The following is a 13,953-nucleotide window of genomic DNA, read 5'->3' on the forward strand; positions in this document are numbered from 1 at the left end:
CAACCACAACAACACACGAGCACACAACAGATACAAACTCAAAGTAAACCGCTCCAAACTCGACTGCAGGAAATATGACTTTAGTAACTGAGTAGTTGATCCATGGAACTCACTACCTGACTCAATTTAGCTAGGCTAAATTGCGGGTGGCAAGCTTATATTCAAAACATGATGTGAACATAACACTTCTCTAATCTAATAAAATGGCGTTATTGCATATTTTTCTCAAACAGCTGCTATGGAGATAGTGGAAGTGAGACCAGTAACAATTTGCAGCTAAATATACACTGCTCAAAAAAAAATAAAGGGAACACTTAAAACAACACAATATAACTCCAAGTAAATCAAACTTCTGTGAAATCAAACTGTCCACTTAGGAAGTAACACGGATTGACAATCAATTTCACAGGCTGTTGTGCACATTCAACTTTGTACAGAACAAAGTGTTCAATGAGAATATTTCATTCATTCAGATCTAGGATGTGTTTTTTGAGTGTTCCCTTTATTTTTTTGAGCAGTATATATGAAGACATGCCCTTTTACTACTGCTCCTGCAAGTCTTTATTAATCCCAGCAGAGTGCAGCATGTTCACACAGAAGAAAATGGTTTGTCTCTCAAACAGGTTCTTAGAAATGGAAGGAAGAATTAAAAAATGAGCTCTTCTGCTTTTAAAGTATTGCATTTCTTCTTGTTCACAATTTTTGCTGCGCATTCGAATTGGTACATTTGAATGTTTGAGGACTGCCTTGTTTGGGGCCGTCCCAGCCATTTCAGGCTGTAATGTAAAAAATCTTTCCTCTACAATCTCTGATGTTGTTTGTTTGTTTATTAGTTTGTCAAACATGCACAAGGTAGCAAGTATAAATATAAACATGGATATGAATGAAAGAAATTAATACAAATAAAGGGGACAGTGGGAGGGGGATGGTAGCAGTGAAGGGCTACCAAAAATTTTACTACCATACTGTGGGTGATTCTTCAGAGAGGGGCGGCATACAAATCTAAATAATAATAATAATAATAATAATAATAATAATAATAATAATAATATCGCACAGACTGACTACAAGCATAGACATGATGCTGTGGCACAGATGATCCACTGGAACTTGTGCCAGAACTACCATTTGCCAGTGGCAAAGAACTGGTGGGATCATAAGCCCGAAAAAGTGGTCGAAAATGATCAAGCAAAACTACTGTGGGACTTCCGACTGACCGAATTCTGAAGCATAACACACCAGACATTGTGATCGTGGAGAAAAAGAAAGTGTGGATTATCGACATCGCAATCCCAGGAGATAGCAGAATTGAGGAGAAGCAGCTAGAGAAATTAGTGAAATATGAAGATCTAAAAATCGAGCTGCAATGACTCTGGCGTAAGCCAGTGAAAGTGGTCCCAGTGGTACTTGACACGCTGGGCGCAGTGCCAAAGGATCTCAGCGGACATTTGAAAACCATTGGAATTGACAAAATCTCCATCTGTCAATTGCAAAAGGCCGCTTTACTGGGATCGGCAAACATAATTCACCACTACATCATGCAGTCCTAGGTGCTTGGGAAGCGCCCGACTGGTGATGAAATACGAAATCCAGCATAGTGATCTCGTTTGCTGTGTTGTACTGACATATTATTATTATTATTATTATTATTATTATTATTATTATTATTATTATTATTATTATGTGGGTGTGGCTTGATGATCATGTGACCAGGTAGGAGTGGTTTGGTGATCATGTGTCATGAAGGTTAAACATTGCCTTCATGATGAAAATGGCCATCCACAAAATAATCACTTACTCAAAGGCAACAATCTAAAGGGTTCCTTGCTACTTTCACAGCCTATGGGAACATCCCCAAATGCTCCATTCCACGTAACAGTCTTAAACCTTTTTCCTGCAGACTACCAAACAAAATCAAGATTTCTGGCAAAACATTAAGTTTCAAGCATTCTTCATTTTATTTTCTAGAGCAGGGGTCCCCAAACTTGGTAACTTTAAGACTTGTGAATTTCTCCGTAGACTCGGGGCGGCTAACAACAATAATAAAACAGCGTATGACAGCGTATCTCTTTGAGGCGAGGAGAGGCCAGGCACCTTAACCCTAATCCAAACCCTTGATGTGAGTGATATCAAGTCGGCCATCTTTAAGCCAGTCACATGATCTTAAGCCACCCTCCGGTCACATGATAGTGAAGTCACTCCCACCTGGTCACATGGCTGGCAAGCCACACCCACAAAATAAGCCACGCCCACAGGGTGATAGTAATTTTTTTTGCAGCCCTTCAAATTTTTGCACCCCTGTTTCAACTCCTACCCTCAAAACATTGCTACAGAGCACTGCACATCAAGACAACTAGACACAAGGACAGTTTTCCCCCAAATGCCATCACTCTGCTAAACAAATAATTCCCTCAACGCTGTCAAACTATTTACAAAGTCTGCACTACTATTACTAGTTTTTTCTCATCATTCCTATCATCCATTTCCTCCCACCTAGGACTGTATGACTGTAACTTGTTGCTTGTATCCTTAAGATTTTTATTAATATTGATTGTTTCCTGATTGCTTATTTGACCCCTCTGACAGTCATTAAGTCATGATTCTTGACAAATGTATATTTTCTTTTACGTACACTGAGAGCATATGCACCAAAGACAAATTCCTTGTGTGTCCGATCACACTTGGCCAATAAAGAATTCTATTCTGGTCTAGGCAGTCTTCGAGAATCAGACAAAATTAAATAGAAAGGGGGGAAAAAGTGTAGCTTGATTTTTAATTTTAGGAAAGAAAAAAAAAGGGTTGGGGGCTTACTTGCAACTTCCTTTCTCTCCTACATTTGCAGTGGCCTTTAACATTCAGACTTTAACTGAAAATCAATAGTTTTTGATTCCCTCCACCTATCAAGATTAGGTATAAATCTCAAAAAAGAAGGAGAACCCACCTCTGTCCGTGGAACAAAAGCCTTGAAAAGCCCTATTTTGTTTATCTACTGCTCAAAAAAATAAAGGGAACACTCAAACAACACATCCTAGATCTGAATGAATGACATATTCTCATTGAATATTTCATTTGCACAACTATTCCATTTGCACAACAGCATGGGAAATTGACTGTCAATCAGTGTTGCTTCCTAAGTGGACAGTTTGATTTCACAGAAGTTTGATTTACTTGGAGTTATATTCTGTTGTTTAAGTGTTCTCTTTTTTTTTTTTTTGAGCAGTGCATTTTAGTAAAGAAACAAGATATATATGTATATTTTGTAAACAAAACAATCATTGAAATACATCATTCGGGAAAGCTTCTTCCCAGTTTCCTGTTCTCTGGATTTTCTGGGTGATCAAAAATAAACTTTAAAAAATTAAGAAGAAGGATTTGTATGCTCCAGAAACCCGATAGGCGGCAGCAGCTGGTGCTTTCATCACCTGCCTAAAAATAAATCTGAGTTCCCCTTCTTCTGGTATAGAGCAGCCGTTGCTGTCCGAGTGATATTGGCCTTCACCGGGAGAATCACGTTTAGCATTTGGTGCCAGGGTGTGTTGGTGTGTTTAGGCAGGTAAGAAACTCTCGCAGCCTTCTCCGAGCTTCGAAAGTTGGTCCTTATTCAATCTTCCTTTCCTTTCTCTCATTTCTTCCGAAACAACTGTGTTCTCTCCTGCTCCTCTTTCTACTTCTTCAGAATTAGACTGGGGAGAAAATGCTTTAAAGAAAAGTTCTTTGACCGTTCTTAAGAAGGACCGTGACCACATTTTTTTTGCTCGCTGGGGAAAATAGCAAGGGTCTGTTTTATTTCCCTTCGTCTGCCAAAATAACTATCCTAAATTTTCTCTCTTGGCATGTCAAGTTCTCGTATAAGGCGTTATCAAAGCGTTAACGACTGTGTAAGCAACTTTGGAAATGTAGAAACGGACTAAGAAAAAGTTGCAACTGTCTCTTTTGAGATTAAATCTATAAGCAAGGTACTATTGAGAATCTGTATTATTATTTTTCTGAGCAAGTCCCTTACAAATGTGTAAATGTGTTTCTGTCTTTGTTTATGGGTGTGCTTGGGTGCTCCGTATTTGCGTGCAGCATTGACCTGTCAGAGAAATTACAGCCAATCTTAAGTATATTTACGTCAAAGTAATGCCTATTGAGATGCTCCTTAATGTCTATTGTTAGGATTGTAATGTTGTGAAATGTCTTCGATATATACTTAACCTCTCTCTATCATGGCAGAATAAGGAACAAAACCCTATTTTGGGACAGGAACATGACTTCTGTCATTTAAGCCTGAGGAATACGATCCAAGCAACAGACAAATCTGTGAGGAAAGGATGAATTGTTCAGCTGATTATTGGTAATTAATGTATATCATATTGGTGCATTTTCACTATATTCTTTTTCAGTGTTTATTTTATTGTTCTATTATCTTCTGTTCCTTTTACACATTTTTCATTTTTTCCTTTTAAAATAAATTGCTCTAAGCTGCCTACAATAGTTCCACCGTGAAATTTGCAGCAAATAAATTTAATAAATAAACAAACAAAATAATAAATATACAGCTCAATTCTCCAGCCCATTGAAAGTAAATTCTAAATACTTTCTGATGGAACAGATAAGAATAGTTTATCATATTTGTACCTGGAATATTGTGGAGAACTTTCAAATATAAATAATCCATATAAAGTTTTAAAAAAGATGGATAGGGCCACCCAATATAACTCTGAATGGCTCTCAACAACTAATATACGGAATTATTTATTTAGAAAATGCCTCATAAAGCTGTGAAATATTACTTAAGTGTATCTATATTTTAACAGCAAATATATCTAAAAACATCTTACAAAAATTCATAATTCAATAACTAAGTTGTGTCTAAAGACAAAAGAAAAACTAAATCAGTCTAGAGTAAAGAAAAGAAAGAAAAGATCAGAATAAAAGATTAATTCAAAATACACATTTTTTTCAACTTCTAATAACCATTTTCTTTGAAATATTATTTAAGCTGCCACAGATAAAGAGGGTTTCGTAGAGGTGGACCAAAGAAAGTAAATAGCACAAAAAACCCACCATTGACATCAGAAAATGAAATAAAGAAGCGATGAAATATCATACTTAAGATATGTATCTGTTATAAAAAATTAACAGTGCAGGGATCTTCCCCTAAATATAATTTCCATTATGCTACATTATGTTTCCTTCCCTAAATATGTCTGCGAATATAATCTTAGCTTATCACTAGGTAATTTAGAAATATGAAATTAACTCTCTTATTTTTATTTGATAATTATCTATGTGGCTACAAAAGAGTTTAGAGCTTTTATCAAGCGGAACTCGCGTGATTAAAGTAGATGATTTTAACAAAGTTTTGGTTACATGGCACACATTTCATTTACTACAATGGGTTAAGCCATGCTACTCTTAACCATGGCTTATTGGATGAGCCACAATGGGCTGGGCTTCCATGGTACATTGTTAGGGTTCCCAAACTGTGGGTCAAGATATCCCATGGGGTCGTGAGAAACTTAGCAGAGAATGACAATTTAAAAACAGAAAACACTTGAACTATTTAATGCAACAGATTGGAAATTCTCAATTTTTTGATCCAGCTTTTGTTCTTTATTGCAAAGGACGGTGATTGGTTCTTGTAAGTGTACAAACTTCAAGCATGACTAATTTCAGATTTAATTATTGGAAAAAGCTCAGTAAAATTATTAGTTTTTCCCATTAGACTTTCACAAACACATTCATGGGGTCTTGTTACTACCCTGTTTGAGGGTCCTTATATAAAGCTCATGATTCTTAACCTTCTTCCTTGGTGTGCATAAGTGTACTCTCAATTAAATCTTTTGTGCATTGCTTAGTCAGCGATGGTAGTGAGCGGGTTTGGACGGTTTGGGTGAATACTCTACGAAACTAGACTTACAATCCTGGGTCTTGAAAGCTTAGAACTACGATGCCTTAAACATGATCTAAGTATTGCCCACAAGATCATATGCGCACACAACAGATTCAAGCTTAATATTAACCCGCTCCAAACTTGACTATAAAAAATATGACTTTAGTAATCGGGTTGTCGAAGCGTGGAACCCATTACCGGACTCTGTAGTATCATACCCTATCCCCCAACATTTTACCCTTAGACTATCCATGGTTGACCTCTCCTGATTTCTAAGAGGTCAGTAAGGGGTGTACATAAGCGCATTAGAGTGCCTTCCGTCCCCTGTCCTATAGTCGCTCCTATATCTCATATTTCTTCTCTACTATATCCTCTATAACCTTCATTGTGTATTATTGTGTATTGGATTAACTAATTAACTAACTAACTAACTAACTAACTAACTAACTAACTAACTAATTGGTAGTAGCGTTTAAGGAGTGACTTGATCGAAATGCATAAAATCATACATGGGATAGAAAAGGTGGATAGAGAAAAATTCTTTTCTCTGTCACCCAATAATAAGACGAGGGGGCACTCTCTAAAGCTCATAGGTAAGAAAGTGGGGACAAATCAAGGGAAATATTTCTTCACCCAGAGGGTGCTTGGTTTATGGAATTCACTTCCAGAAGAGGTTGTGACAGCTGTCAGTCTTGATAGCTTCAAGGCAGGATTAGACAGATTCATGGATGCCAAGTGTATCGGTGGTTATTGAAATGGATGTCCTCTATGTTGGTTGAGGCAGGCAGGGTTCCCTTGTGTCCCATTTGTTGGGGGTCAAGAGAAAGGGAGGGTTTTGCCTTCTCTTTCTGCTCAAGATCCCCATGGACAATTGGTGGGCCACTGTGTGACACAGAATGCTGGACTCAATGGGCTTTGGCCTGATTCAGCTTGGCTCTTCTTATGTTCTTGTCCTCCCCCACCCAAACTTGTCACATTGCCCACTCTGATTGCACCAGCTTGACAAGTCCTCCTTCTGCTTCCACCCAGGTGGATGGGTATAGGAGGGCCTTGAACCACTCGAAACAATGGTTTTTTTGGCTGCATCTGTTCCCTCCTGAAAATCCCCCCTCCCAAGTTCCCTTAAACACCAGTCCTCCTATAGATAATGTGGCAAGCCATTAATTTATCACCAGCTTCTACACCGGCTTGACATAGGGCCATTCTTCACGCTTATAACCGTTGCAGCATCCCTGAGGTCAGTTGATCAAAATTCAGACACTTGGCAACTGTCAATGTATTTATGACACTTTCAGTGTCCCAGGGATGATGATCCCCTTTTGCAACCTTCTGATGACAAGCATGGGACTAAATTAACCAGCGCAGATTACCTCTGGGACCGCCTTCTGCTGCACGAATCCCATCGACCAGTTAGGTCCCACAGAGTGGGCCTTCTCTGGGCCCCGTCAACTAAACAATGTCATTTGGCGGGACCCAGGGGAAGAGCCTTCTCTGTGGTGGCCCTGGCCCTTTGGAACCAACTCCCTCCAGAGATTAGAATTGCCCCCACCCTCCTTGCCTTTCGTAAACTTCTTAAAACCTACCTCTGCTGTCAGGCATGGGGGAACTGAGATATTCTTTCCCCCTAGGCCTTTACAATTTACACTTGGTATGTCTGTATGTATGTTTGGTTTTTATAATAGGGTTTTTTTTAGTTATTTTAGTATTGGATTGGATTGTTACATGCTGTTTTTATCATTGTTGTTAGCTGCCCCGAGTCTACGGAGAGGGGCGGCATACAAATCCAATAAATAAATAAATGAATGAATGAATGAATGAATGAATAAATAAATAAATAAACAAACAAAAAATAAAATGAAATGAAATGAAATAAAATAATATAAAATGAAATGAAATGAAATGAAATAATGAAATGAAATAATGAAATGAAATGAAATGAAATAATGAAATGAAATGAAATAAAATAAAATAAAATAATAAATGAAATGAAATAAAATAAAATAAAATAAAATAATAAATAAAATAAAATAAAATAAAATAGTGATTCGCTTAACAACTCTGGCAAGAAAGGTTGTAAAAATGGGGCAAAACCCAACTTAATAATTGTCTTGCTTAGCAACAGAAATGTTGGACTTAACTGTGGTCATTAGTCAGGGACTTACTTCTCCCTGGAGGAAGGAAATATGGGATGTCCCCGAACCAAATATGAATTAAAACACAATAGTAGACCCGCAGGTGATGTAATTGTGAATCTTTCTCTGATCGTTACTGTAAGGTTTTGCTCTGTTTTTGCTTTTGCAGCAGTGCCGCCAAACCAGAGGCCGAAATGAAGATTGCCTTTTGTGGCAGTGACAACATTTTTGCTTATAACATGAGCGAAGGATTCGTAAGGAATGTCTGCTTTCTGGATGCCCTCAATTTGGTGCCTCATGTGTTCCTCTTATTCATCACCTTTCCCATATTGTTTATTGGTAAGGAATGCCCACCCCCGGCTTTTAACCGTCGTTTTTCAGTTTGTGTAGTTTAAGTTTTATAAAAAAAATAAACTAATCAACCTTCCTTCCTTCCTTCCTTCCTTCCTTCCTTTCTTTCTCTCTCTCTCTCTCCCTCCCTCCCTTCTTCCACCCTTCTTTTCTTTTCTTTCCTTTCCTTCCTTCCTTCCCTTCTTTTACTCCCTCTCCTCTCCCTTCCTTCCTTCCCTTTCTCCCTCCCTCTCTCCCCTCCCCACCTCTTTCCTCCTTCCTTCCTCCCTTCCTTCCTCCCTCCCTCCCTTCTTTCCTTCCTTCCCTCCTTTTACTCCCTCTCCTCTCCCTTCCTTCCCTTTCTCTCTCCCTCCCTCTCTCCCCTTCCCACCTCTTTCCTCCTTCCTCCCTCTCTCCCTTCCTTCTTTCCTTCTTTCCTTCCTTCCCTCCTTTTACTCCCTCTCCTCTCCCTTCCTTCCTTCCCTTTCTCCCCCCCTCTCCCCTTCCCCCCTCTTCCTTCCTTCCTTCCCTCTCTCCCTCCTTCTTTCTTTCTTCCCTCCTTTCTTCCCATGGTGTTAGGAACTAAAGCTTCTATTCTGGCGCCTTGGAACATATTTTTACAATCCAACCAATCAGACGTTTACAGTGGGGGTGTCCCTTTGACTTCCCAGCCAATCAGATTAAAACTCTGTTGAGAGAATTAACACTAGACTTATGGTTGGGGGTCATCACAACATGAGGAACTGCATTAAGGCATTGCAAAGGTTGAGAATCATTGCAATAGACCAAACTGGCTCTTATACCACCCTAACTGAGATATGCATCCCTTATTTTGCTCTTCTTTTTCAAGCCTTGACTTTCTCTAACTTTTAACTGGATTCTTTATTTCAGGATGGGGAAGCCAGAGCTCCAAAGTCCAGATCCATCACAACACATGGCTACACTTCCCTGGGCACAACTTGCGGTGGATTCTGACGTTCACTCTCCTTTTTGTCCACGTGTGTGAAATCGGCGAGGGCATTGTTTCAGATTCGTAAGTGCTGTGGAAAGCGACCCAAAACCTGGTTAATGGTGGGGCCCAAATTAGCCATGAGCCACAAACCTTTCCCATAGGGCTCCTTTCTCTATTAAAAAACACCTTCCAAAAATGCTTGGTCTTATATTTAATAGATTTTAAATTCGAAGGCAAAAAGGTTCCATACGTGATACATATGAGGGTTGCCCAGAAAGTAATGCACCACATAATTTTCCTTCAGCCTACAGTAATGGTACGACTGCGAAACTTTACATATACAGTGGTACCTCATCTTACGAACGCCTCTTCTAACGAACTTTTCAAGATATGAACCCGGTGTTTAAGATTTTTTTGCCTCTTCTTCCGAACTATTTTCACCTTACGAACCCAAGCCGCTGCTGCTGGGATGAAGGGGTTTCTCCCCCCCCTTTTTTGAAGAAAGAAAAGGGAGGGGCGGCTTGGAGGGGGAAAGAGTTTGCATTAACAAAAATAGGAGAACAGCGTGCTTGCAGAGGCACTGAAAGGGTGTCTTTTGAAGAAAGAAAAGGGAGGGGTACCCCCTTGCCTTCCTTCCTTCCCACTCACCCTTTAGCCTAGCCTTGCTTCTTCCACCCGCCCCCTTTAGCTGCTCCTCCCTGCCCTCTGTTCGCCTCCCTTCTAAAGTTTGGGATTTTCCTGAAGGATTTGAACTCATTATTTGCTTTTACATTGATTCCTATGGGAAACATTGTTTCGTCTTACAAACTTTTCACCTTACGAACCTCCTCCTGGAACCAATTAAGTTCGTATCATGAGGTACCACTGTACATTATTTGAATTGTCAGGAGTGCATGTGTACATTTTGCGTTTCTTCAGACAGACAGCATAGCTGCAGCAGTGTTTCGAAATTGCGTCTGTAAGTGATGTACATTACAAGAAGCGTGTTGTCATTGAATTTCTCACTGTGGAGAAAGAAAGTGTTGGGAACGTTCACAAACGTTTGTGTGCAATTTATGGAAAATATGCAGTCGACAGAAGTATGGTTAGTCGCTGGGCACAGAGGGTGAGGTCATTGGAAGAAGATAACAGAAGAACGTTTCGGTGATTTGCATAGTGCAGAAATGGCTTTGTGACCAAGGAGTGGTACCGACAGGACATACACACCCTTGTGTCTCGCTGGAGAAAGGCTATAGAACGGGATGGAGGTTATATACAAAAATAGAGAATGTCGAAGAAACATAATTCTTTCTTGTGCCTAAGTTTCTTTGTGTTCAGTAAATAATTGTTGAAGAAAAAAATGTGGTGCATTACTTTCTGGGCGACCCTCGTAAATAACACTTAGGGGCAGTTCCTGAAGCCCAGTCTGTTTTTCCCCAGTGTGTTGTGAAAGGCCTAAGAAAAGATGCAGCTATCTTAAAAAGCCACAGACCGATTAAAGCATGTGTCTGCATGCATCATCTGTCATGCACAGGAAATTGGAAAATCCAGGCAGTTCAAATGAATATGAGGTTATGTTGCAAGCTCAACAGATTCTATAAGAATCCGAACCAGTTGATCCAGTCCCAGATTAGCTACAGATTAATAATAAAGTTTTATTTCTCCTTGTGTATGCAGCAAAAAAAAAGTGCACAGACACACATTTTTGTCTTAATATGTGTAAATCTGCACAATATATGAAAATAGTGATGGGGAACCCAACGGTGTTCGGGTTCGGCAAGTTCAGATGAACTTCACGCAAAATTTGGCCGAACCCGAACGGTCCGTGGCGCCAAAGCTCTGCCCCTGGAATCCCATCGTTTTTTATTTTTAAAGATTTTTTATTTTTATTTATTTTAATTTTTATGAAAAAGGACGCCGTAGCGGCGCCGCAAGAAAAGGGCGATCCTTTCACGTAAAAATTTTTTAAATTTTTTTTTACATTTTGCAGCACTGCTGCGGTGTCCTTTTTCGTAAAAATAAACATTTTTATTTTTACGTGAAAAGATCTCCCTTTGAAGGAGCTGGGGAATCCCTCCCATGAAGAGATTCCAGGGGCGGAGCTTTGATGTCATGTATACTGGCAGGTTGCTAAGGACGCCAAGGTGATCACTTCCTGGATTCCTGCCAGTATCCTTTTGTGCCTCCCTCCCAGCCTCCCGACCGGCCGACAGCTCCCCGGTGTTTACCTTCCTCTGCTGCCACCGGCGCCCGGCTCCTCCTCCTCTTCTCAGCAGATGACAGCAAGGCGGTGGCTTTCACAGTATTCGGCACGAATGCCGAACCAGAGCACGAATTTAAAAAAAAATTCGGGTTCGGGTCCGGCATGCCAAACACCACAAAATTCGGTACGGACCTGAATTTTGTGGGTTCGGTTCGCCCAACACTATATGAAACCCACAGCAAGGTGGAGGCAAAATTCTCAATCCTCACAGCCTCCTTAAGTCAGTTATGATGTAAACCTATCCTTGGGGTTTGTACAAACATTGAATCAAATAAACCAAACTTAAACAGGTAGTCCTCGATTTTGAGTTTATAGTCCATTACTTGAGCATATAGCCATGACTCTGACACCAACCTTGGTTCCTTGACAGAAAATTGCCGAGTTGCCATTTGCACCTTTTCCTACCTGCTATAATGGGTTTTGTAGCAGCTACAACTTCCATAGTGTATTACCACAATATTGAGACATCAAATTTTCCCAAATTACTTCTGGGTAAGTACTTTCCTTTTTAAAATAATCTACATTCAAAATAGATCAATCCTGGAGTGTTAATACCACTTTGTAATGCCTTGGAAAGCATTCCAGTCTTGGTTATCACAGCTCATCTGTTTGGAACCCATATCGCATCTCAGACATTAACACCCCTGAAAATGTCCAAAGATACTTCACCAGAAGAGCCCTTCACTCGTCCACTCGAAATAGAATACCCTACGAGACTAGACTTTCAATCCTGGGCCTAGAAAGCTTAGAACTAAGACGTCTTAAACAAGATCTAAGTATTGCCCACAAGATCATATGCTGCAACGTCCTGCCTGTCAGTGACTACTTCAGCTTCAACCACAACAACACAAGAGCACACAACAGATTTAAACTTAATATTAACCGCTCCAAACTTGACTGTAAAAAATATGACTTCAGTAACCAAGTTGTCGAAGCGTGGAACTCATTACTGGATTCCATAGTGTCATCCCCAAACCCCCAACACTTTACCCTTAGATTATCTACGGTTGACCTATCCAGATTCCTAAGAGGTCAGTAAGGGGCGAGTACAAGTGCACTAGAGTGCCTTCCGTCCCCTGTCCTATTGCTCTCCTATATCTCCTATACCTTTCTTCTATTCCTATATCTCTTCTTCTATTCTTTCATTGATATGTTCTATTACTATATCTTCTTTTCTATTCTTTCTTAGATATATTTTACTATGAGTATCTCCTCTATAACCTTCATCATCTATTGTACTATGTATATATAAATATACATACCCACTAAAACCCTCATTTTGTATTGGACAAAATAAATAAATAAAATAAAATAAAATAAAATAAAATGTAAAAAAGATGTTGAGACTCTGGAAAGAGTGCAGAGATGAGCAACAAAAGGTGATTAGGGGACCAGAAGCTAAAATATAAAATGAATGGTTGCTAGAATTGGGTATGTCTAGTTTAATGGAAAGAAGGACCAGGGGAGACATGATAGCAGTGTTGCAATATCTCAGGGGTTGCCACAAAGGAGTCAAACTATTCTCCAAAGCACCTGAGGGCAAGACAAGAAGCAATGGATAGAAACTAAACAAGGAGAGAAGTAACTTAGAACTAAGGAGAAATTTCCTGACAGTTAGAACCATTAATCCATCAGTGGAACAGATTGCCTCCAGAAGTTGTGAATGCTCCAACACTGGAAGTTTTTAAGAAGATGTTAGGTAACCATCCATCTGAAGTAGTGTAGCGTTTCTTGCCTAAGCAGGGGGTTGGACTAGAAGACCTCCAAGATCCCTTCCAACTCTGTTGTTGTTGTTGTTGTTGGTATTGTTAATTTTCGCCCAGTTTAAACTTCTTTGGATTATGGCACATTTATTTGCTTGATTGGGGAATAAATGTTGCACGCGTGGAATTGAAGGCTATATATCTCTTTTGATGCTCGCAGCTCTTTTTTTGTACTGGATCATGGCCTTTGTCACCAAAACTATCAAGCTGGTCAGATATTGCCAAGACGAGATCTATTTTGGTCAGCTGCGTTTCTGCATCACCGGAATGATGGTTGTGCTTTATGGGTTGCTAATGGCTGTGGAGATCAACGTGATACGTGTTCGGGTAAGAACATCTCAAAATGCATTGTTCCTCAAATATCATGTAGTGTTCCTCAACCAGAGGTGAGGTGTTGCTGGTTCACACCAGTTCAGATAAACCAGTAGGTAAGATTCTGCACAGTTGGGCGAACCGGCAAATCCTCCCATGGCTGGGCCTGCCCCGCTCGTTTTTTGGCCTAGTTTCCAGCCCAAAAATGGCCTAAAAATGGCCACAAAATGGCCTGGAAACACCTCAAAAAACAGCCCAAAAATGGGTAGGGGCATGCCAGCCAATGATATGATTCAATTTTTTTTACTACTGGTTCTGTGGGCATGGCGTGCAGTGATGGGCGT

General features: G+C 39.9%; 1 protein-coding gene across 1 annotated transcript in view; it reads left to right on the top strand.

Moving 5' to 3' along the window:
- The first annotated feature begins 3,487 nt into the window (after positions 1–3,487).
- Positions 3,488–13,953, top strand: part of ABCC9 (ATP binding cassette subfamily C member 9) — a 69,319-nt gene continuing 58,853 nt past the window's right edge. Inside the window, exons 1-6 of the mRNA XM_070754980.1 lie at positions 3,488–3,553; positions 4,216–4,336; positions 8,180–8,349; positions 9,232–9,373; positions 11,905–12,026; positions 13,458–13,624. Coding sequence (XP_070611081.1) covers positions 4,314–4,336; positions 8,180–8,349; positions 9,232–9,373; positions 11,905–12,026; positions 13,458–13,624 — 624 coding nt within the window. The 5' untranslated portion in view covers positions 3,488–3,553; positions 4,216–4,313. The remainder of the gene's footprint in view (positions 3,554–4,215; positions 4,337–8,179; positions 8,350–9,231; positions 9,374–11,904; positions 12,027–13,457; positions 13,625–13,953) is intronic.

This window comes from Erythrolamprus reginae, chromosome 6, assembly GCF_031021105.1.
Source record: "Erythrolamprus reginae isolate rEryReg1 chromosome 6, rEryReg1.hap1, whole genome shotgun sequence".
Lineage (NCBI taxonomy): Eukaryota > Metazoa > Chordata > Lepidosauria > Squamata > Dipsadidae > Erythrolamprus > Erythrolamprus reginae.